General features: G+C 27.4%; 1 protein-coding gene across 1 annotated transcript; it reads left to right on the top strand.

Moving 5' to 3' along the window:
* Positions 1–415: 415 nt before the first annotated feature.
* LOC149056634 (uncharacterized) lies at positions 416–22,895 on the top strand. Its single transcript, XM_089223644.1, has 11 exons — positions 416–569; positions 856–882; positions 7,240–7,278; positions 8,342–8,404; positions 9,963–10,007; positions 13,610–13,657; positions 19,610–19,660; positions 21,161–21,190; positions 21,350–21,391; positions 22,213–22,278; positions 22,347–22,895. Exons 1-11 carry the CDS (start codon positions 488–490, stop codon positions 22,358–22,360), a joined length of 507 nt encoding a protein of 168 aa, XP_089079770.1. The 5' UTR covers positions 416–487; the 3' UTR covers positions 22,361–22,895.
* Positions 22,896–24,602: the final 1,707 nt, after the last annotated feature.

The raw sequence follows: 24,602 nt of genomic DNA, 5'->3' as shown, positions 1-24,602 counted from the left end.
GTAAGTGAAGATCAAAGTCATCGAGTCATCGGATGCACGATACTACGTTCCGCATATTTGAGTGATATATGTTTTAAATAGAAATAAACCAATTGATTACCTATAAATCTGAAAACTAAATGATTACGGGGCGGGGTGGCGATTTACCACTTGTGAGTACCGTTCAAATTTATAAATGCACATTATAATAAATTTTATATGTAGCTGGTGGTGAATTAAATTATAAGTTTTAGTTCGGAAAATAATCGTTGTTAGATTTTTACTCCACAGACTATACATATTATGTATACAAGAAAACATTGTCTAGTTTACCTAACCTACTTCCTCAAATGGTTTACTCAGTTGCACTGGATACACGCAATTCGCTTCGTATTTGCATAAAGACCTTTTAAATACCGTTGCAGAAAACCTTTTAATACTATTCAATTTTTTATATTTTTCACTTATTCAACGCCGTTATAATTATTTATCGTTGGTATCTAAAATCATGGCTAAATATATTAGTATGTCTGTTATATGTTTTATGTTTTATATGATTGGAAATATAATTGCATTGAATCCACAAGAACGTTAGTATTTTTAATTTTTATTGTGCATTACGACAAATCTCTTATTTATATTTATAGAGTATTTTAACGCTATTATGATTTATCTAATTAATAACAATGTTAATTATAAATTAAGTTTTTTGCTGAACATGTATTAGGTTTATTTTACATATGTAAATTTTAGGTACTTTGTCAGTGGTTGTGACGTTCTCTTACATGCTCTCATTTTTTTTTTTTTTTGTTAAATACCTTTTTAACCGTTTAACAATAACCAAACACATGTCTAACTAACTCTGCAATTATATAGAGTTCAATCTTGCAGTCATATGCTGTGGTAAGTAATTTGATTTTAATTTACAATATTATATTGTTCATATAAATAAATTGAGTTTTGCTCAACATAATCGCTTATCTACTGTATAATAATTCAATTTGTGTAAATTTTGTTACTAATTTACTAAATCGTAGGCATGTACGAAAAAAATAATTAAATCATTCTCAATTATTCTGTATATTATAATATGGTTATTGATTCTATGTTAGTTAAGAAGATGTCTTACTCGTATGTGTATATTTCTGTCTACCAGTTTCTAATTTTTGTGATTAATATATAAAAGGATGAGTGAAATAATAGTATTATCTTTGATCTATCATAATTTTTTTACGATATCTCAAGTTTTAAGTGAATTATGAGAATTTTCTAATAGGTATTGATATCTTATATGGGAATCTTAACTCACTTAAACATTCAATTATCGCAAAAATGACATTAGTCATTTATATTCGATAATAGATCAAATCACTTTTATATTTAAGATAATAACACAATTTTAGAACTGCTGATTTTAAATGTTGGTACCTATAATTATTGTTAGTATATTTAGCAATATTTACAGTTTTGAATCTAGCACACCCGTACGCAGTTACGCTTCTTGAGCAGTTAATTATAACTTATAATTATATTTTTAATTTATAAGACCTAAAATCAAGTATTTAACATCGTTATTGGTTCTACATTTGTCATGAGTCATGAGTACATGAAAAAAAGAAAAAAATTAAAAATCGTGCACGTTGCATAGAACGCATGGATAATGTGAAACTTCTTTACAGTGAAAATGAAAAAGTGTTCATTTCAGTCGAACATTAAGAATGAAATTTAAAAATAAAAATAATATAATTTTCAAATAAAATTAATTTATTGCAGTATTATTAATAGGGCAGAGGACTTGTAGCATTTGCATATTTTTTTTGCACAGTCACAAAAATAGCTGAGTGCGAAACAAATGCGTTTCATGCTACCACAAAACTAGTTTTAAAATTTTATTGTGCATATAAATGCAAATTTTGCGTTTTTTTGGTTTTTAGGCCATATTTTCCTTTTTTATATCGTTCTTATGGCATATTTTCCTTTTTTTTTGGTTTTTAGGGCAAATTTTTTCCATTTTATACTTTTAGATGCATATTTTAAATAATTTATAGGTTTACCAATATTTTTTCTTCGACGTTTTTATTTATTTATTTATTCATCCAAAATAACGTTAAAATTATCGACCATATTTCTCGAGATTTGCCGAACTAATGCCGCAATTTGTCGGGTTATTAATTTTCTTTAATTTTCTCCTAACCCAAATAATTCAAATAATTAATGTAAGTTGTTAAATAAAGTTGTAAATAACATTTTATCATAAAAATAATAAGTACCAACAGAAAAATTCTTAATTTTTATTCAAAAATATCCACTTTAAAGTGCATATTTTGTAAATTTAAATGCATATTTGGTGACTTTTTAAAGCTACAAGTCCTCTGCCCTAATTATTAATAATATGAAACTGTCTGTCTAACACCATATAGCTTAATAATAAAAAAAAAATTGATCATAGATGCCGGAAGTCTGTTAGAGTGGGTGTAAGACTATTGCGAACGAATGTCGTTTATCAATAAATTTGTTTTTTTAGCCGAAAACCGAACGATTGCGAACGGTTTTTTAGGCTACGTTACCAAGTGTATATTTTAAAATATATATACTATACACAAATAATACAATGTGATATTATACCTACATTACAAACTGAAATAAAATGATACAAAATAATAGGTAGGTAATGTTTAAAATGTTGATTGATTAAAAAAAAAATTTGATTTAATACTAATAAAATACTGTTCAATAATGTTTAATAAGTTACAAACAAATAAACACACGAATAAATTTAAAAAAATTTAAATAGTTTTTAAAATTTTTTTTCTGTATTTTTTTATTTTCCTTGGTTATCCTTGAATTATCAGTTTTTTGTAAATATAAAATTAGATTCTAATGGATTGTATAATCATTACATTTTTATAATGTTGATTAAATTCTAGATTTATAATATATTACTATAAATAATACCATAAGATTACTATGTACTTTGTTTTTAATAGGATTTATTATTGTAAAAGTTTGTGCCTGTGTTTGTTTTAAAACTGAATACATTGTGTGTGGGTTGGAGGGTGGGAGTTATAAAACTGACCTAAAATAATATGTAATATAAAATCCATTTAATATAATATAAAGATAATTTACTATCAACGAATCTGACAATGCTGTACGGAAAAGGCAGGTCAAAACTTCGCAATCGTTCTATTGGCAATCGAATATCACCTGATTCGATCCCTAGTGCCCAAGTAAGTGATATCTATACATTTTTTTATTGCAATGGCTGAGTCCATGAATTCGACGGTACCATGACTGTAGAAGCTTCACTTAAATAACAAAAAAATTGTTAATTTTTTGATTTTAGCTTAAAAATATGAGTGAATTACTATTTATATAATGGAATTTAAGTGAAAAAACATTATCTGTATTCTCTTGTTGATTTTTTTTTCAATTTTTAAGTGATTTATTAACATTTAAAAATATTAAAATTTTACACACTTATATCTCGCTTAAGAAATAACAAAAGTTTGAAACTATTGGACTTATATTTTGATACCTATATTATGTATTTGAAAGATTGTGACGACATTTGCGAGTACATAATCTTAGTAAGCCGTATTTATTAACTTACATCCGTGAACTTTTTGGTCATTACATGCAGAGCCGAGTCGTTAAGATTTGGCGCCCAGGGCAAAATTAAAATATTCGACCCCTATATTAATTATCATTAATAATAATGCATTCCATTCCTATTTAATTATTTTTTTTTTTTTTACAACATATTTTGAACATTGATTTGACAAAAAACTAAAGCTGATTGTAATAGTAATTATTAAACAAAATAGTTAATTATAATTTATTAATTTATACCGTATTAAATAATTAAAAAATAATACAAATCACAAATTATATTACATTATACATATTACATTAATTACTAACGTATCAAATAGCCTATATTAGTTTAAAACTTAATTTTCCTGGACTTAATTGAATCAAAATCTTCAATGCAGGGCTGGATTGGCCCATCGGGAACCTAACCGGTATCCTTGAGCGCTGCTATGGCTGCCTATTTCATGCTTATGGCTGTAGAGAAAAAAAATTTAAATTATATTGACACAGAAGAAATCATTGATAAGTTAAAAAAAAGCGAGTGAGTAGATATCGCTCTGTTGTTAAGTAGTTTTCAAATGGGTTAATGTATAATGGTGCACGGTGTTAAATTTGAATTCAATGATATAATATCATTGTATATACGAAAAACGATTCTGAGCGGAGACGGTTTGTCATTCTATGGTATTTTCTAGTTTTATATTGTATTTATTATATTGCTATAATTTCAAAAAAAAAAAAAAAAAAAAATGTAGGTTTCTATAAAATAAATTCCAAATTAATCAATCAGAATCATTATGAACACGACTCACTCAGTCATTCATAGTAGGTTTATACAATAATTTAAAGAACCCACGAATAATATTTTTAAATTACAATAGTACACCTAAAATTGTTATTTTTGGTTATTTAATAGGTAATTTCATCCAAATTTGAACTTAAAATAACTAAAAAAAAAAAAAACTAAAGTTTTAAAATTTTTTTTGGCACAGAATTAACGACTTACACGGACCTTTGTATTTAATTTTCGATCCTTAGCTATAAAAGTTAAACGTTTTATACATTTTTAACAACCAAAGAATTTGTAAATTTTCAATTAATACATTTTGTCAAAATTTGATTTTTAAATAGTTATAAAAAAAAAATTTATGCCTATGTATTTTTAAAATTTTCCAACTGTTATTTTATAAACTCATCATGGAGAACCTTGTATCAAACTTTTTAAGAATTTTGACCCAATGGCTAAAATTTTATTGAAATTTATAGAATAAAAAACGGAAAATTTCAAATGTCTAAGTAATTTTAAGATAGTTTAAAATTTTTGAAAATTTTAGCAAGTATAGGAATTTATTGATGAAATAAACATTTGAATTAAATTTGAACACATTAAGAATATCGGTACAATAGAAACTGAGTGAATATCCAATGTTGTAATTCAAATGCTCATAAAAATTTAATTTGACTTTCCGGTAGAAATTTTTTATTTGATAAAGTAGACAAACTCATTAAGAATCATGCATTAAATTTTTAAACCTTAAATTTAAAAAGACAAATTTGTATAAGTTTTTTTAAGGAAATTTTCGTGTTTTTTACGTATTGTCAAAATTCGAACTTTAAATGTTTATTAAAAAAATTGTGACTATGTATTTTGAATATTTTTCAACTTTCATTGTCACAATATATTAGGAGTCTTGTATTAAATTCTGAAGCTTTTTTTATCAAAAAAAAAAAATCGAAAATTTCAAATGTCTATAAATAACTTAAAAAGATTTTATAGATTTTAAACTTTTATCAAGTATAGAAAATGTCAGTATAAACATTTAGTGAAAATTTGATGTGTTTATAGTAATTTGTATTAGAGTTACACAAATATCTAAAATTGATTTACTCAAAAACTGATTTTGCGTAAAAATACCCGTTTTCCGTTAATTTTTTTTTAATTTTTCTCGGTTCTTTTGAAAACTACCGAGAATTTCAAAATTTGACCTCCTCAATTCACCAACTAGATTTCCTTTCCAACCAAGAAAGCTACTGAAGTCGAAAATCGAAGCATTATTTCGACAACTTATCGTGTACACAGACACAAAAAAAAACACACACACACACATCACTGTAAAATCAATACATTCATCGCTCCGCTCGGAATCTAAAAGTGTATTACTTAATAAAGAACCTTCATATTAAATTGTTGTAACAATTTGTTATAAGTTTTGAGCAAACTTTATTTTAATAAAATTTAAATGTCTGTATACAAATTTGTAATTTTTAAAATTGTATTTAATGTGGATGGGGGGAGGGGGGTTAAACCACATATTGCCTTAAATACACGAGTAATATTTTTTTTATGTATAATATTATATATTATTGTAATATAGAGGGTGGGTCCTAATAATTTTCCCGAGCCAAAATGTTGCTAATCCCTAACCTACTTCAAAGACATCTTCAAAATCGATTTTCTTCGTTATTTCATTCTCACTCTGGTAGAATTGCTTTTACTCGATATGTAAAAAATTCGATTTCGTTAATTATTTCCTGGTCCAATATCTTCGTTGTATTTGATAGCTAAATCAGATACACATTTTTTCAATGTTTCAACTAGTGTTATAGATGGCGAATGACCATAAAGGAATTGAAAATCATAAAAATTATTTGATTATTGTTCAAACCTACATTACAGTTGAGCCATCATATTATCAAGAACTTTGTAGTATTCCAATGTTAAAAATTGATCTGCAGAAATATCTTCACCCGATGATTTTTCTCTGCTCATAACTTTACATTTTATTTTCCTTTTAATATTTAATTTAGATTTTATTCCAACTTTATCACAAATACTAATATCTTTAGTTTTAATTTGTGCATTTCCACTATCTATCACGCATTTCTTGAAAAAAAAACATTTAATTAATTTATAATTTTTGAAGCCTGATCTATTGAAATATTTGAGCTTTGTAATACTCGTATTTTATTTACACGATATAATTTGGTCCAATATAAAAATGTGTAATGGTCTAAAATAATTGTAAAACAATAATGTTTCTCATATATTTTACTTATGTAAAGTTTAAAATATTATAAAAAAATTTTTGATGCCCCTTTAAATCATGCGCCCTGGGACTGGGAGTATGCCCCCTAGCTACCCCCCAACCGAACGTTGTTTTATTTAATTTTTAATTTTATGTATGATTTGTTTAACTTTTTATTAAATATGAAAGTATATTTTACCTACACAGTGTAGAACTCTCAATATGATTATTATTTATATGCCTATTACTATATTATATTCGAGTATTCAAATATTTTCTGCTAGTTATAATATTATCATAGTATCTTACCAATAGAAAACATTAATAAACACAAAATTCAAACTTATCCAATTGTGAATCCAATCCATCCTGAAACCTACCCAAAAGATTTTATCGAAATCGGTCCAGCTATCTAAGTGAAGTGTATATTATAACAACAGACGTTCAGAAGAATTGTATATATATATAATATGTTACGCCGAATTTATGAAATTGCCGATTACATGAAATCGGTAGAAAAATTGCCAATTTCATGTTGCAGATTTCATGTAATCGGCAATTTCATAAATTCGGCGTAACATATATATATTATACATTAAACATAAATATTCGATGTTTTCAATTATATACTCTTTTACAGAACAAATGCATTATAATGGACTTGTAAAAGTAATTGATTGTAAGTTCATTTTTTGTCATTTAAAAACGCGCTAATATTTTGTGACTAACTTTGTCACAAAATTAAATGTTTAACTTATTAAAACCAGCTAAAAATCAATAACTAACAAAGTATTGGACAGAATGCCGTGTATCAATTAGACACTTAGTGTTGTGTAAGTGATGATTTTAATGAGAAATGATAGAGAAAACTCACAACAATTTAGTAACTAACTAATTAATAGTCGATACGGTCCAGTCTTGTGCTGTTATGAATGTCGAAACGAAAAGCGTAAAGCCGAAAGCCGTATTTAAATGTCTAGCAAGTCAGTCACGTCAAGTGAATACCGATTTCGGAGAGTAGAGACTATATGGTTAGAATTATATGTATATAACGCATGTTATATCGCTCTACCATAATGGTAGATAATATGAGTTGGTAATACGATTGACGTGGTGGTATGTAGATTAATGATAAAAGGTTTTTGATAAGGCCTAGTGGTGTTGTGGTAATCCATCGAAGGCGGGAATATTTGAAAATCGTATTCGAGCGTGTTAACAATTCATTTAAGAGTCGGGCATCAAAAGTCAACCTTATGTTGGACGGTCGGCCTTTGAAGAGACGAAACGGATCGAGAAAAAACTAAAACGTCTAGAAATCTAGGCGGCTGCACTTTTTGGCGATCGACATCTCGGCCACGGCGGAAGGCGCGCGAAAGAGAGACGGACTCTGACGACGGTAAAAATCCGTTGGGAACGCGAACGGGCCGAAGAGAGGCCGAAAAGGGGAGAACGCGGTGCGAAAAACCAAAATTTCGGCAAAAATCGCACATCTGTTATCTATATACGTATCGCGATACGTCTAGTCGAGTGAGTGATAAGCGACCGGATTTTCTGATTGGCGAATCCCTAAGGGACGAAAAAGGGACACGGGGCAGCGCCACAATTTTCACGTTTTATAATATAATATTGTCTTGTGACGAGTTCCTTATTATATCTATCTCCTAAACTATCTCCTTAACTAAATAAATGTGATATAATATAATATAAATGCTGAATATATAATATAATTTATAATTGTTTAGTTTCTGGATCCAATGAGAACCAAGTTTATCAAGGAACTTTTGATGCTTTTAGGAGTCATTTTGGTAAGTATATTTTATCAGTTATTTATAGTGTTGTATTTAATTAACGATCACATGATTGTGAATGTGAAAATATGTAGTTATTAAATAGTTATAAAAATATTTTTGGACTGCTATTATGTACGACTGTTCCTATATTATTTAATTAATATTAATTTGTAATTATGTTCCTAAGTAGTATTATAAAACGTAAAATACAAATATTGATTAGATAATTCCATATTATTATCAAAGGATTCTACATTATAGTAATAATATTTAAAGTTCTACAAGTCTTCTACACTCGTTCCAGTTGTTCAGTTAAGTTATATACATATATGATATATGTAACTTATTGTATTGATATGTTATATTAAGATCCTAATTGCTAAATACTTTTAGTTGTTCGTGCAGTTCTGCATTTACTATTCGATATCTATTTTGTTGAATCTTATTGTTCTAACCATGTCTTTAAATTATATTAAGTCCATTTAATATCAGTTATAAGTTCAAATAATCGGGTTTTTGTTACACTGGCATATGTTTATATCATATCACGGCACTGATTAGATATTTAATTTTTTACTGGAAACTGAGTGTCATACTTCAATGCATTAGGTATCATTAATATTTTAAATTTCATTTTGCATTGTATGTTGTGTATTACGTGCACAAATGTACTTTAAGTCGACTAGACTGAAATAAAATAAGGGGAAAGTGGATATCACTCTGCTGTACAGTAGGTTTCAAGTGGGTTACTGTAATGAATGGAATTAAATTTGAATTCAATGATATTATATCATTGTATGCGAAAAACGATTCTGAGCGGAGACGGTTTTTTATCTGTCTAGGATATATTATAGATTATTCAAAATTTTCAAATCTTAGATTTAAAAATAAAATTTTTTATGAATTTCTAGCCTTTAATAATTTGCGAATTTTCGTGATTTTTACGTATGTTGTCAAAATTCAAACTTTGAATGTTTGAAAAAAAAAACTGCTATTGTAACAATATGTTAGGAACCTTGTATTAAATTTTCAAGCTTTTGTACCCAACAAATAAATTTTTATCGATCTTAATTTAAAAAAAAAATAATAATGATCGAAAATTGCATATGCCTATAAATAGTTCAACTTAAGTCGAACATTTTTGAAAATTGCATGGTGGATAGAATATACTTATATAAACATTTACCGAAAATTTTGTGTATCTATAGTCATTTTTTTTTTTAAATTACATCAAAAACTAAAATAGATTTTGTCGAAAACTGATAGTGCGTAAAATTTCCCGTTTTCCCCTTAATTTTTAGTTTGTTTATCCCGATTATTTAGAAAAATATTGAGTATACTGAGTTATTTTTTACCCCCCCCCTCCCCAACCTTAGATTCATTTTCTGATCGAAAGAGGTACTGAAGTCGAAAATCGAATCACTTTTACTGCACCAAAACGTGATGACAGACACACAAAAAAAAACACACACATCATAGTAAAATCAATATACATTCCTCGCTCCGCTAAGAATCTAAAATAATAACAAACTAGGATTTATGTGAAATATTAATGTTTTTTATTAATTTATAGAGCAGGATTACAGACGTTATATAAATGGTGGAATATTACATTTAGGTAAGTATACATTACTTTGGTAGACAACAGTAAATTATATATTACATACCTTATGGTAACCAGAATAGTTTGTCATTCTTTCTCCTGGAGAATCACTATATCGTCGCCTAAGAACCATCACGGCCAATCTTAGTTTTCTCAACTTTTCAGGATGAACAAAAATCTGTTTTGTTGTTAGGAATTTTGAATGTTAGTATATCTTTTGACATAAATTAACTCTAAAACGTGTATTTCATCTTTATGAATAATTATATTTACCAACAGTTTATTTTTACTAAAATTTCGTGAGATTGGCCTTAATATCGTAATATTTATACTTTAGGTAGGCCATGATAAGGATACAGTAAAATAAAAATAGTTTCCTAAAACACAGAATATTATAATATTATAATATTATTATGGTTTTATTTTAAAATTTTAAAATGTATCAACAATAGGTAAAATAACAAAATAACTTTTAAGGCTCTCACTCTCTTTGTAAGATATGTAATATTACAATTTGTTTTGTTAAAATTAAATATCTTATGTTTAAACTTAAATTGAATAGATTTAAATAAAACTTGGTATCATAGTATCAGCTTTTTTTTCAATCTTCCGATTATTGCCCCATTTTTGTAGCTTTGTTAGCTACAACCTATATTATATTGTTACGGCAAACCTGGGATTCCAAGCCATGAACTGAGTTTAATTAGTTGGTTCATACTTTCTTCTCCGGTTTTGAGGATTGAACGTCTGTCTAACAACCCGGCCTCTGAAAAATTGTCCTTGTTGTGTATTTTCTAACTAAGCCTCGGAACTACGATGATATAAATGGTAAAACTTTGACACTGTCAAAATAATGACACAAAATCCTTTCCGAGTCATTGTATATAGTTATACAAAACAAAATAATGACCAATAAAGTAATGAGACAATATTGTTACGGATCTCCAAGGAGTTCCATGCACAAATAAAATAACAAACATATATTTTGGTTAGATATTCGATCTATTGTCAAATATTGAATTTCATACTTATTTGTATCATGCTAAAGTAATAATTTAAATGTAACTATAAATATGTATATTGTAATTACGAATACAAGTACAGTTGAACCTCGATTATCCGAACTAATTGGGACCACACCTAGTTCGGATAATAAAAATAAAAATAAATATGTATACAGGGTATAACAGAAAGACGTGACAAAAAATAAATAAATAATACTTGTGTATATTAAAACACCTTTACGGCAGGAAGGCAGGCCACCCAAAATGTTGCACTACCAACCAGAAAAATGATAAGAAATAGTAAAAAATAATATAACTAATATAGTATGTATAACATTAATAATTGAGTTTTCAAAACGGTAGTGTGTAATTAAATAAATGCAAATAGTATAATAACAATATTAGGCCTCACAATGGCTCAGGTAAATAATACAATAATATTAGGCCTCACAATGGCTCAAGTAAATAATACAATAATAATATTTTTCAATTAAAATAATATAACTAAGTAGAAGTCCGTCGGCTATACCAAAAATTATAACTATATAGTATATATTAGAAAACACAATTATGGTCGACCAATACTCACAATGTGGCTATGTCAAGTAATGCGCGCACCGGTAACGTAATAATTAACTTAATACAATAAAAAAATGGCAGCCGCGTGCGCGATTAGCTGGCCACAGCCACCAACGAAGAATTCAATCACACAAAATCACAGATGTGCACACAGCAGGAATGGGCGAACATGCAAACCACGACTCACAATGATTGCTGGTAACAATAAGACCACCCTAGACTGGGGAAATAAATATGAATATGTTGACAATATAAATTGTTCGAACGATATTTACCAACAATCAATTCACGAAGTCACAATCAACGTGGTTTTCGACAGCAGACAATGGTGGACCAAAAAATTGATGACACGGAGCTCTACACCTCACCAGCACGACAAAAAAAAAAACAAGAGAGCGAGCCGCTCCGTCAAACGGTTTTAACGAACCGGTCCCGAAGACAACATGAAGTACGAAACGAAAGCTCAGTGCCACCTACACAAATGAAAACACGCGAACTTATGGAATTGTCGGAAACACTGAGGAGAATGACTTTAAAGAATACATGAAACATTGAAACATAACCGAATTTATTTCGAACGCACACACACGATACGAAATAACGAAAACATTTAAAACCACAGATATATAAAAATACTAGATAGCCGACTTCTATAGTAAATACGTATAAAATAATGTCTCCAACAAAATGGCCGCCAATCGTTATCTAAGAGGTGACTGTTTACAAATTTAACTGATATGATAAGTGATAAGATACTATTTTGGAGGGCTATATAATATTTTAAATTTTGTTGGGTCTTAAGAAAATTTTTTTCCGAATTATATTTATCTGGAACTATTTGGTTGGAGCTAAAATTTGGAACATTTTATTATTTGTAAAAATAATTTTATATTTTAATATTATATTTTTTTAGGTATTGCATTTGCATGTAATTACATAGAACAATATGTTAATCGCGAGCTATTTATAACTATTTAGAATCTCAAATGCATAAACAACTTGATGAATCTTAATAATAATAATAATAAAATACTTGTATTATGTTATTATTTTGTAATTATATACGAGCAAAATTTGCAAAAACAGTATGCTTAATATGTAATATTTAATATTACATATTAAGCATACTGTTTTTTATTTTATAACTTACAGTAAGTACAGTTGTTATTAATATTTTTTAAGTATAAACCTACTTATTACTATGGTTTATTATTGCTGTGCTTGGGGCTGTTCAAATAAATTATATCCCTCGGTATACTGGTATTTGTATTAGAATAAATTATTAATAAACTAACAATTTTTCTTGCATAAACCATATATAAAAACTTAACTCCACTCAAAATCTGTATAAAATAATCATTATTTTTAAAGATTGTTAAGTTTAAACATTATAATATTATAATTATAAGTACCTATAACAGTATATTTTATAACACTGTTCTTCAATTACTTATCATCAATAATATAAAACATAAACATTCACCTCTTAGATAAGGATGGCGGCCATTTTACTGGCGACAATAATAATATCGAAGTTGGCTATCTAGTATTTTTATATATCTGTGTTTAAAACCAAAAAATTAGATAACGGCTGCACGCACGCACCGGGCAGTTATCACACAACAGCTGTTGTCAACCGCACCGCGGTGACGCACGATACGAACCGACACCTCAACACGAAATTCACAAAACGAAAAAACCCGCCAAACGAATACGATTCAAAAACTATGTTGGCGACAACAATACTAATTAAACGTATGACAAATATTGTTAATACAAAATTCTGTATTGAATACTTAGAAATAAGTACCTATTTAAAAAGTATTCCGAAAAATGTATTCGCAATACTACCCAAGTCTGACTAATAATAAACTGCAATCGGACATTTTGAGTAATGACGTTTGGATACTTGAACTGCAATGAAATAACGTTCGGATAATAGAGGTTCCACTGTATGTGTAGCTGATTAGAATGCAACATAAAAACAGTAATAATCTGAGATAAATGAAAAGTAAAATTAATAACATTTTATAGATACATTATTACTAAATCATCCTGGAGTGGATTGTGTGTTGGATTTTGGTAAGTATACATTACTAGTTGTAGGTATATATATATATATATATATATATATATATATGTTATTTATATATATATTATATATTATAACCTACCCTGTTATAATATTATGTGTTATTTTGGCTATAAGAGGACGCTACACCTGCATGTGTTGTCTCCGTCTTACAAATGTAAAACATTGTGAAAATAGTTTTGCGCGGTAAAGAACCACTCAAGCTGTAATACAAGTTAAACAAACAAATTTTCACACAATAAAGAGAATATTTACTGTGCAACGTTGTTTTTAATTTTTCGATATCACAAATAAGAAAAAAGTTCTTATTATTAAGAAGGCATGATTTTTGAGTTTTTCAATTTTAAATAACTATTTTTTTTTTGTTCCGATATCGAAAAAATATTGTAAATTTTCTTTTTTATTGTGTGAAAATTTGGCTGCTTAGCTTGGATTACAGCTCGAGCGTTCTTTACCGCGCAAAACAGTTTTTGCAATGTTTTACATTAGTAAGACGGAAAAAACACGTCATGCAAGTGTAGGGTCCTCATAAGCCACGGTTTATATTCATTTTAGGTTTTTATTTATTTTTGTATGGGCTGATATCGAATCTAATAGTTCTAGTCATATATTTAGGATATATTTCAGTGTTTTTTAATGAAGCCGAATTATATAATATAAAAAGTCACGTGTAACTGTTGGCAATAACTAGTAATTATTTGAATAGTAATATTTATTCCGTTACATTAATGCCGAGATTTTGTTACAATGATGGTTCTTGTCGCAATGATAACACACATATGATATTATTAAATATTGTTTACAAAAAACCAAAGACAATAAATATGGGTGTATACTGTATTACTGTATAGTGTGCAGTGGCGCATTTAAGGTTTTTCCGCCTCTAGGCACTTTCCAATTCGCCGCCTTCCTCCCCCTTCATCATTCCTACAATTATTTCTAAAACGTATTTAAATATACAATTTATTATATTAAAAAGATACATTGAGATATATGTAGATGTATGATTAATTTTGAGCGAACAAAAATTAGTTGAGTTTGATTTCATCAAATGAAAAATAATTTTTCTAATTTTGTAAAAAAAAATTGTTGAAATTTGCCGCCCTCCAATGTTGCCGCTCTAGGCCCGGGCCTATAGGGCCTGTGCCTAAATACGCCTCTGATAGTGTGTACTGTGTATACAACAATAATACACAGACTTCTATACTAACTAGATAAGGTACTCTTATATTATTTACATAGTTATCAGTGAAGCTCGTACGGGGATGACCGCCATTTTGTTGGTTGGCAAAACATTGGTAAGCATACATGAAATGTATAAAGAATAAATGAAATGAAATATTTTTTTTAAGGTAAAATAATGATGACAACATGATCTATAAAAAATATTTTTGTTTTGTTACAAACAACAATTCTAGAAATAGTAAAATACAATACAACATAAATTAATATTTACCATAAATACATATTATATCATATAACATACTATTTGCCACACAAGAAAAATAAGAAAATGGTGGAACCCGGCTTCAACTAATGCCCAGAGTTACTTATTTAGTTAATATAGAAATCTGTGCAATAATAACAATAGTAATACACAGTGACGGGAGGCAGAAGTTTGAAAAGGAGTGGATGGAACGATAAGATCATGCTATAGATATGTGCAACAACTAGATACCTAGCCGAATTTATACTACAATAATAATTGTAGTCAATATTGAATTCAGCCGCCATTTACAATTTTACAAAGCAAGCAATGTCTACATGAATTCATATCATTAGAATACTGATTACACCATACTATATTATTATATATACAGGTGTCCCGTGAGGATTTACCAATTGCGATATCTCCCGAAATAATTGTAATATCGAAATTCTGGTTTTGTAATAAGACTCACAGGTATAAGAACTACAATTATTTCATATTTTTATTTATTTTATTGTTTTGGTAAAAAAGTTAAAAAAGCGGGTAAGTCGTGGATGTCGCTCTGCTGTACAGTAGGCTACTGTAATGGATGGGGTTAAATTTGAATGCAATGATAGGTATCATTGTATACGAAAAACGATTCTGAACGGAGATGATTTGTCAGTCTAGGATATATTATATTTAAATATTGTTATAATATTATATTCTATTTTGAAACAAATATTTTATTTTTCAATTAGTACCTACGCATTTTGCATAAGGCATGGTTAATAATTTTTTCCAAAAACATTGCATGTAGTTATCATAATTCATAATACCTTATATTATCATAGATATACGAATATCTGGTTTGAGGATAAATCGTTATCATTACGCGATTTCATAAAAATTTAAAACTCAAACGCTCAAAACATTTTTCCTATAATGACGCTTCAAATTTTCTCTATAGCTATTTGAAGCAAAACTTATGGAAAACTTGGTGTTAAATTTTATAACCTTAGATATAAATACAAACAATATTATGAATTTTGAACTACAAAATAATTTGCAAATAGTCATGGTTTTGACGAATTTTTGTCAATATTTGAAATTCAAATGCTAATGAAAATTTAATTTGAATTTCCAGTGGACATTTTTTTTGTGATAAAGATTGAAAAACTTGTAAAGAATCTTGTATTAAATTTTGAAATCTTAGATTTAAAAAGAAAATTTTTTATGAATTTCTAGCTTATAATAATTTGCGAATTTTCGTAATTTTTACGTATTTACACAAAATTTGAACTTTAAATGCTTATAAAAAAAAAAATGTGACTATACATTTCTTGATTTTTCAACTGCTATGGTAAAAATATTTTTGGGAGCTTTGTATTCAATTTTCAAATCTTAGGTTTAAAGGGGAAATTTTTTATGAATTTCTAAAATAAAATAATTTACGAATTTTAGTGATTTTTATGTAAGTTGTCAAAATTAAAATTTGAATGCATGTAAAAAAAAAATGTTGCTATATATTTCTTTTATTTTTCAACTTCTATTGTAAAAATATGTTAGGAGCTTTGTATTAAATTTTCAAATCTTAGAATTAAAAAGGAAAACTTTTATGAATTTCTATCTAAGATAATTTGAACATTGCCGTAATTTTTACGTATTTAGTCAAAATTTGAATTTTAAATGCTTATAAAAAAAATTTGTGACTACGCATTTCTTTTATTATTCAACTGCTATTGTAAAAATATGATAGGATCCTTGTATTAAATTTTCAAATCTTAGATCAAAAAAGAAAAATTTTTATGAATTTCTATCTAAGATAATTTGAACATTGCCGTAATTTTTACGTATTAAGTCAATATTTGAACTTCAACTGCTAATAAAAAAAATTGTGCCTATGTATTTTTATAATTTTTTGATTACTATAAGAATAACTTATGAGGAACTTTGTATTCAATTTTCAAGTATTTTGATAGGGCCAAAAAAATTTTATCAACCCTTCAAAAAAAAATTTTCAGAAATATTGAAAATTTCAGTTGTCTATAAATATCTCAAAAAAAAGTCAAAATATTTTGAAAATTAAATCATGTAAAGAAAATGCCAATCTTAATAACTGGTAAAATTTTCAAGTATCTAGGACTCATACTTTTTGAATAATAACAAATATTTAAAATCGTTTCAGGATAAATCGTTATCGTTACGCTATTTCGTAAAAATTTAAAATTCAAACGCAATTAAAATTTTTCCTTTAATGACGCTTCGAGTTTTCTCTATAGCTACTTGAAGTAAAACTTATGGAAAACTTAGTGATGTATTCTTAATCTTTAGTTATAAACACAAAAAATTTTATGATTTTTCAGCTTCAAAATTACTTGCAAATTTTCACATTTTCGACAGATTTCGTAAAAATTTGAACTATAAACGCTTATAAAAAAAAATAGTGCCTATGTATTCTTATAATTTTTTAATCACTTTAAGAATAACTTATGAGGAACTTTGTATTAAATTTTCAAGTATTTTGATAGGGCCAAAAAAATTTTATCGACACTTCAAAAAAAATTTTTCAGACAAATTGAAAATTTCAGTCGTCTATAAATATCTCAAAAAAAGTCAAAATATTTTGAAAATTTAATCATGTAAAGAAAATACCAATCCTAATAACTGGTAAAATTTTCAAGTATCTAGGACTTATACTTTTTGAATAATAACAAATATTTAAAATCGTTTCAGGATAAATCGTTATCGTTACGCTATTTCGTAAAAATTTAAAATTCAAACGCACTTAAAATTTTTTCTATAAAGATACTTCGAGTTTTCTCTATAGCTACTTGAAGGAAAACTTATAGAGAACTTAGTGTTGTATTTTTAATCCTTAGTTATAAACGCAAAAAATTTTATGATTTTTCAACTTCAAAATTACTTGCAAATTTTCGCGTTTTCGTAAAATTTTGAACTATAAAAGCTTATTAAAAAAAATTGTGACTTACGATTTTTAATTTTTTTTAGCTACAATAAGAAAAACTCATAAGGAACCTTGTATTAAATTTTCAAGTTTTTTTGGTCGTCCAACATTTTTTTACCGACACTTCAAAAAAAAATTCTCAAAAAAAGTGTAAATTTCAGTGGTCTATAAATAACTCAAAAAAAGTCAAAAATTTTTGAAAATTAAACTGTATATAGAGAACACTAACATAAACATTTGGTGAAAATTTCAAGTATTTAAAGTGATTATTTTTTGAATTACAACCATATAAAAAAATCGATTTGGTCGAAAACTGATTTTGCGTAAAAATTCCCGTTTTTCTGTCATTTTTTTTTTGTTTTTCTCGATTTTTTTGAAAATGTTTACTTTTGACCTCTATAATGCACCAAGGATCTTCAATTTTATATCGGAAACCATCCCCAAAGTTTGAAATCGAAGCATTATTTCGACTAGTTATGCTGTACACAGACACAAAAAAAAACACACATCATCATTGTAAAATCAATACATTCATCACTAATTGAAACATTCAGAATCTAAAAGTTAAAGATTTTATATAAAGCCATTTTATAGAGTTTATTTTTCTGAAAATATTGACATTTCAAAATTGTGTTTTCATTAATTTCCTGATGTTTAGTATTTTTATAGTTTCAAGAAAAATTGGGAATTATTTAACACCATAATGTTATCAAACATGTGACCCACCGCGCCGCGCACATTCCCATACAACCGGCAGAATACTTTCCGTGTTCCTAATAGTTATTTATTACTTTATTAGGTACATATGCAGCCATCCATTTATTCTTTTTGCATTTATCATTAGAAAAACCAACAAATTTTAAAAATATTTAGGTATTACTAAACATTAAAATGATACTATATACTAACTTAAAGAATTTTTTTTCATTCGTTTCATCAAATTCAACCAAACTTACTACACATTTCCTGGGCATTATAAAACAATTAAACACAACATTTTCTTATATTTTCGTATATTTTGTGACTGAAGTATGTACTAATGTGGTATATGCATAGACAATAGATTTTAAGTTAAAATACAAAGTACAAAGTAGTAGGTACAAATGAATTGTTAATTATTATTTATAATATTTTATCTTACAAATATTATACATATAAATATAGAATACATAGTAAATAGTACTTTATCGTACTTTTCGTCTGGGTCTGGTACGGTTTCAAAAATATTGTACTAATTAATGTGCATGTGCGCAGTGCACGGTGTACCGCCAGCAGCGTCCTCTCGTCCAATCGTTCGAACTGCTACTATTGCCCGTCTATTAGTATAAGGTATATGATTATAGAAAATCTCAATGATGTATTTTTTATTTTTGCACGTACTACTTATAAAGTGAATTGTTTAAGTTCATCACTGAAAATTGAGCATCATACTTCATTGCACCAGGCTAAATTAATAAATGAAATATTATTTTCTATTCTTGTGTTGTAATTAAGTACTCGGTACAAAAATTACGTGTAGTTGATAGTGTTGTGATTTACGAATAATACACGAAACTTTTTTTGCAGTTCTTAGTTTTCAGCCAGTGGATAATTTTGAAGACGTAATGGATAACTTAAGTAAGTATACTTAACAAGTTATTCATATTGTTAAATTTAAATAATTTGTTTGGTATACCGTTGCTTATACATTTATTACAATAAGTCAATAAGTCTTCCAAATACAAATACGTACATATTCATCATGAAATCAAATATGGCGTAGGAATTAGTGACAACAACAACACGTTGAGCGATATATAGATTATTACAATGTAAATTCATAGCAATTGGCTATAACTTGGGTATATATTATTATATTTGAATATTTGAATTCAACATTAAATTTATTTCTGCATCGGAGAAGAGAGAAATAATTCTACTTACATCAAGCACATATGATAAATTTAATTATTCTCAGTGGCGCCGATGTCAATTTCAAATTGATGGTAATGCATAACGATAAAATCTGTGATTGGTAGGAACCACCACCATTTTATCCCAAATAGACCCGTGGGGGCGATGATATACCCACACGCCTATTTATAGCTGTCACAATTACAAAATAATACTTATAATGTTTGACTTGATTTTTCATATATATTATATTATTTTAAAACACAAACAAACTAAAAATAGTGATTTTAGTACTAATATAGTTGTCCATCACTTAGGTATTCATTTACATAGTTTTATTTAAAAATTAAGTCCATTTAGTATTTACCAAATGCCTTATGTTATTGGGAATAACATTAAATAACATTAAACAAAGAATACAGTTAACTTTTTACTATACATCATATAATGTAAACAGTTTGCTCTATTCATACTAGGAGAATAAGTCTACCAATCATGATGAACTTTACTTCCATCCTGGACAGTTGCACTTTACCACAAATTAGTAAATCGAAGACCGAATCACGAGGGAATGATTTAACTGCTAAAAATCTTCTGGCATTGGTTGACATGGGTCCAAAGTATAAAAGTATTGTTTTAGTTCTAACGGAATAGTTTCATATCTTGCTAGTATAGCTGAATCATTTTTCCATACTAAATTTGAAAAAATTAACAATAGGTTTTCGATGCACATATTGTTTAAAAGATAACAATAAATATTGTTTAATAGATAACAACTCAGATTAAAAATTTAAATTCATACCTGTAGTTGTATTTTTTTCTAAGTACCTAATAATAATAATTTATTCTATCGTTAAATTGAGCTATTCTGCTATAAATATAACGATCAGACAATCTATCGATCTTGAAAGGGGAAATTATGTAGTTCGAAGGTAGTTGTAAAAATAGTAGGCTGTGCTTACTGCCTAGTAAATGTTAATGCATAGTTTCTACGTAATATGCATTGTAAAATACAGAATATATATATCATGTACATTGTACATCGTTCTCTATTGCTATTAAAAGATTATACTTAATCGTAATAATATTACAAGCGCCACAATTCATTCATCTTCCTTCCTTTTGTCTCATCATAATATACATAACCATTCATAATATTATTTGTCGGTGATATTTATAAGGTAATGCAGCAATGAATAATATCTTATGTATACGTTATATTAGAATTACCTCAAAACAAGCAGAGATTAACTGGTAAGTTATTTTTATGATCATAATTACATGCTTAAATTGCAAATCCTTTACTATTCATGTTTGTTATTTATTACTGTGTAAATATAAAATGTATCATTTAAAAATCACCAATAAACACTTTTTAAGCCTATTTGGAACTAATAATTAAAAAAATTTCAGAACCATTAAGAAACTTTGTCGAATACTATAACTCACAATCACGTATGTAAAAATAACTAACAGGATACAAAATAATGTTGCCTAAATTTCTCTCGTTCTAATTATTTTTTTAGTATATTATAATATTAGTGATCGGTTGTTAATGAAATTGCATATTTTTTCTACTTATCCAATTTAATGTTAACCTAGGTACAAATTTAATTCATGTTCAACTGAATCAAATAATACTATTTTTATTTTGCATATTTTTGCATATTTAATGGTTTTGTATTTTAATTGTCTACTTAGAGATTTTAAGAAAAAAATGCATATTTCAATTCATTAAAAAAAAACAATTTAAGTTAACAAGCAATACAATTTATTCCGAAATTTGTATATCTATATATAAGCTTGATAGGTGGTGACTACAATCTACTACGCATTGACGTAAAATATAAATGTTTCATTTTCGTGTTTGTTCGGGACTAGGTTCGGTACTTTATTACATATCTAATGTATTATAGGTAGTAATAATAGAATTGTATATACGGCAACGACTGTACAAAGTATTAGTACGACTTAAATTATTGTCGTGTCGGTTGAAACGTGTATTATATGTATATTTAAAAAATGTATTTTGGATTGTATTAAAACAAAATAATAAATTGGCTAAGAATACATATTTTAAAATTTTTAGCGCATTGTTTGTAATTTTTTAAGTGTATAAATACATGCATATTACAGTAGTTTTAAGTGCATAAACAACATCCGAGCCCTAATTACAATCTATGCTCTAAAATTATAAATATGTACAAAAATTAAATTATTCTTCTTAAAATAAATATATTTGATTCGATTAAACTGTAATTTGTTTTATTTTTTAGGTGTGTATCGTTATAAATCTGTACAGAATTTTTGTGAGGAATATAGGCATGGGACTTCTTTGCCGAGTAAGTTATATTATAAAACTACCATTTATTCATTTATCACAATTGTTAATTCTGTATTTTTGTATTAGATGGATACCATTGATCATAATAGATAAAAACACCAGTACAAGGCATAGGATACATACTATATACCTACGTAAATCATAATAATACTACATTATTACACAACATATATGTAAAATGTATATCTCAAGGTAATATTTATTGTCATATTGTGTAAAAAAATCAGAATTGTAAGGCTTAGACCAATTAATAGAATATCTAATAAAATAAAAAATTAAATAAAGTTACTAAATTTCTAAAATTCTAAAAAAATATGTATATATAATTAAAAATTCTCACCCTACAACTCTTACATAATATAGTATATTATACGCAATTAAACTATTAATTTGTACTACAATACATTAAAAAAAAGTAAATTATTTCAAATTGTTATTTCATTTGATTTTCGGATAAACTTTAACCTCATCTGAATTTTGTTTTAATTCAATTGTGTTTATATAAATACGTCATATAAATAAGTTGGTAAATTTTATTGTTACACACCTAATTTTAAAGAATTATCTAAATGCATTTATAATAAATCATTATAAATATAATATGACAATATATAATATGCATTATTTTTTTTATTTTTTATTTTGTAGTAAAAAAAAACCTAACCAGAATAAATCAGTTCACATAACCTTTACCCTCAGACTTGGCGCCATCTTGTCTTGGTGTAGCTCTATACGACCTTCCGATTCCCTAATCTCCAGGAATCAAATACCTCGGCCATCTTTTGATCAAAGATTAACATGGGCTCATCAGAACTAAAAGATTAGCATTGAATCATTGTCTCCGCTTGCTTAAACCTTTACTATGCAATAATAAATGCACCTCCACCAAATCTAAGCTTCTTATAGTTATACAAAACGCTATTAAAACCACTATGGACCTATGGCCTTCAACTTTAAGGCAATGTGAAAAAGAGAAATATCTAAAAAGTCCAAAACTTTCAAAATATTGCTCTTAGAAAACTGATGAATGCTCCACCCTACGTCTCAAATCATACACCACACACTGACATAAAACTCAAAACAATAAATGACGAAGCAAAAATCTTTTATAAAATATTCCATTGCTGCCCAAATAACCTCCCAAATCAACTTATAAAAAAATTGGCCACTCCCACAATACCTGGGAATCCTCCGAGACGATGATCTCTTAAATTAAATTAAATTAAATTTATTAAATGTATTTATTTATTATTAAGCTAACAGAAAGTGTCATCAAGGGGTTTCTTTCATCAAAATCTCATGACCTGTCAACTTTTATCTAATATTCTTATTGTGTCAAGTTTCAAGTATAATTAATGATACAGATTGTTTATTTCTTGTAAAAATGAAAAAAATAAAATAAAATTTTGTATTAAGTATTTAAGTTAAACATTGTAATAAATATCAGGATCGCAAAATAAGAAAAGTAAAAAGGAAGAGTTAGTGTAAATAAAAATGGATCTGTTTCGAATTGATGTGGACTGTATTTTAAATAAATGAGTTAACGCACTTTTAAGTATAATAACTGTTTGTATTATAAATGTAGTATTTCGGAGTCGCTCGCATTGGCGCGGTGTACTTTATACGGAGTTACAATCGCGACTAAAAACGAATTACAAAGGTGTCCGATAGGCGATAAGCTCATAGTTGAGCGCACAATAATTTTACAATAATATAAATGATATGACACCAAAGAAAATAATATCATTGCGATTGGAGCCTTAACATACCGGCCGCCTTGGAACGCTAAGTTTCAAATAAATTGTAAATAATACAACTGATATAAATGATATACAATAAATATGAATGGAATAAAATATAAACATTATAAAAAAGAAAAAAAAAATTAAACATTGAGTCATCAACAAAAAAATGAAATAAAAATATAGTTCAAATAATTTAGTAAATAAATACATATAGATATAATATTTTACAAATAAATTGATTTTATAACATATTTTATTAGTTATCGTCAAAGGGTAAAGGACATAGTTTGCGGATACTTCTTTTACATTCCCAACCTTGACCTGCTACTGTAGCTACTCTAACTTCACCATCACTTCCTTGGTGTACTTCTTTGACTTTAGCCATACGCCATTGAAGTGGGGGTAAGTTGTCTTCACGTATCATAACTACTGTGCCCAACTTGATTGACTTGCCTTTGTTCTGCTTCCATTTCTTCGCCTCCTGCAGTTGATTCAAGTTTTGTTTTGACCAATGTGACCATATTTGTTGTGTCAAACGCGACATGCGTTGCCATCTATTTAAGCGGTTTGTAGGTGT

This window comes from Diuraphis noxia, unplaced genomic scaffold, assembly GCF_037042655.1.
Source record: "Diuraphis noxia isolate RWA-SAM2 unplaced genomic scaffold, SU_Dnox_SAM2 contig0003, whole genome shotgun sequence".
NCBI classification, from domain to species: Eukaryota; Metazoa; Arthropoda; class Insecta; order Hemiptera; family Aphididae; genus Diuraphis; species Diuraphis noxia.
This window is presented reverse-complemented; position numbering and strand designations above follow the sequence as displayed.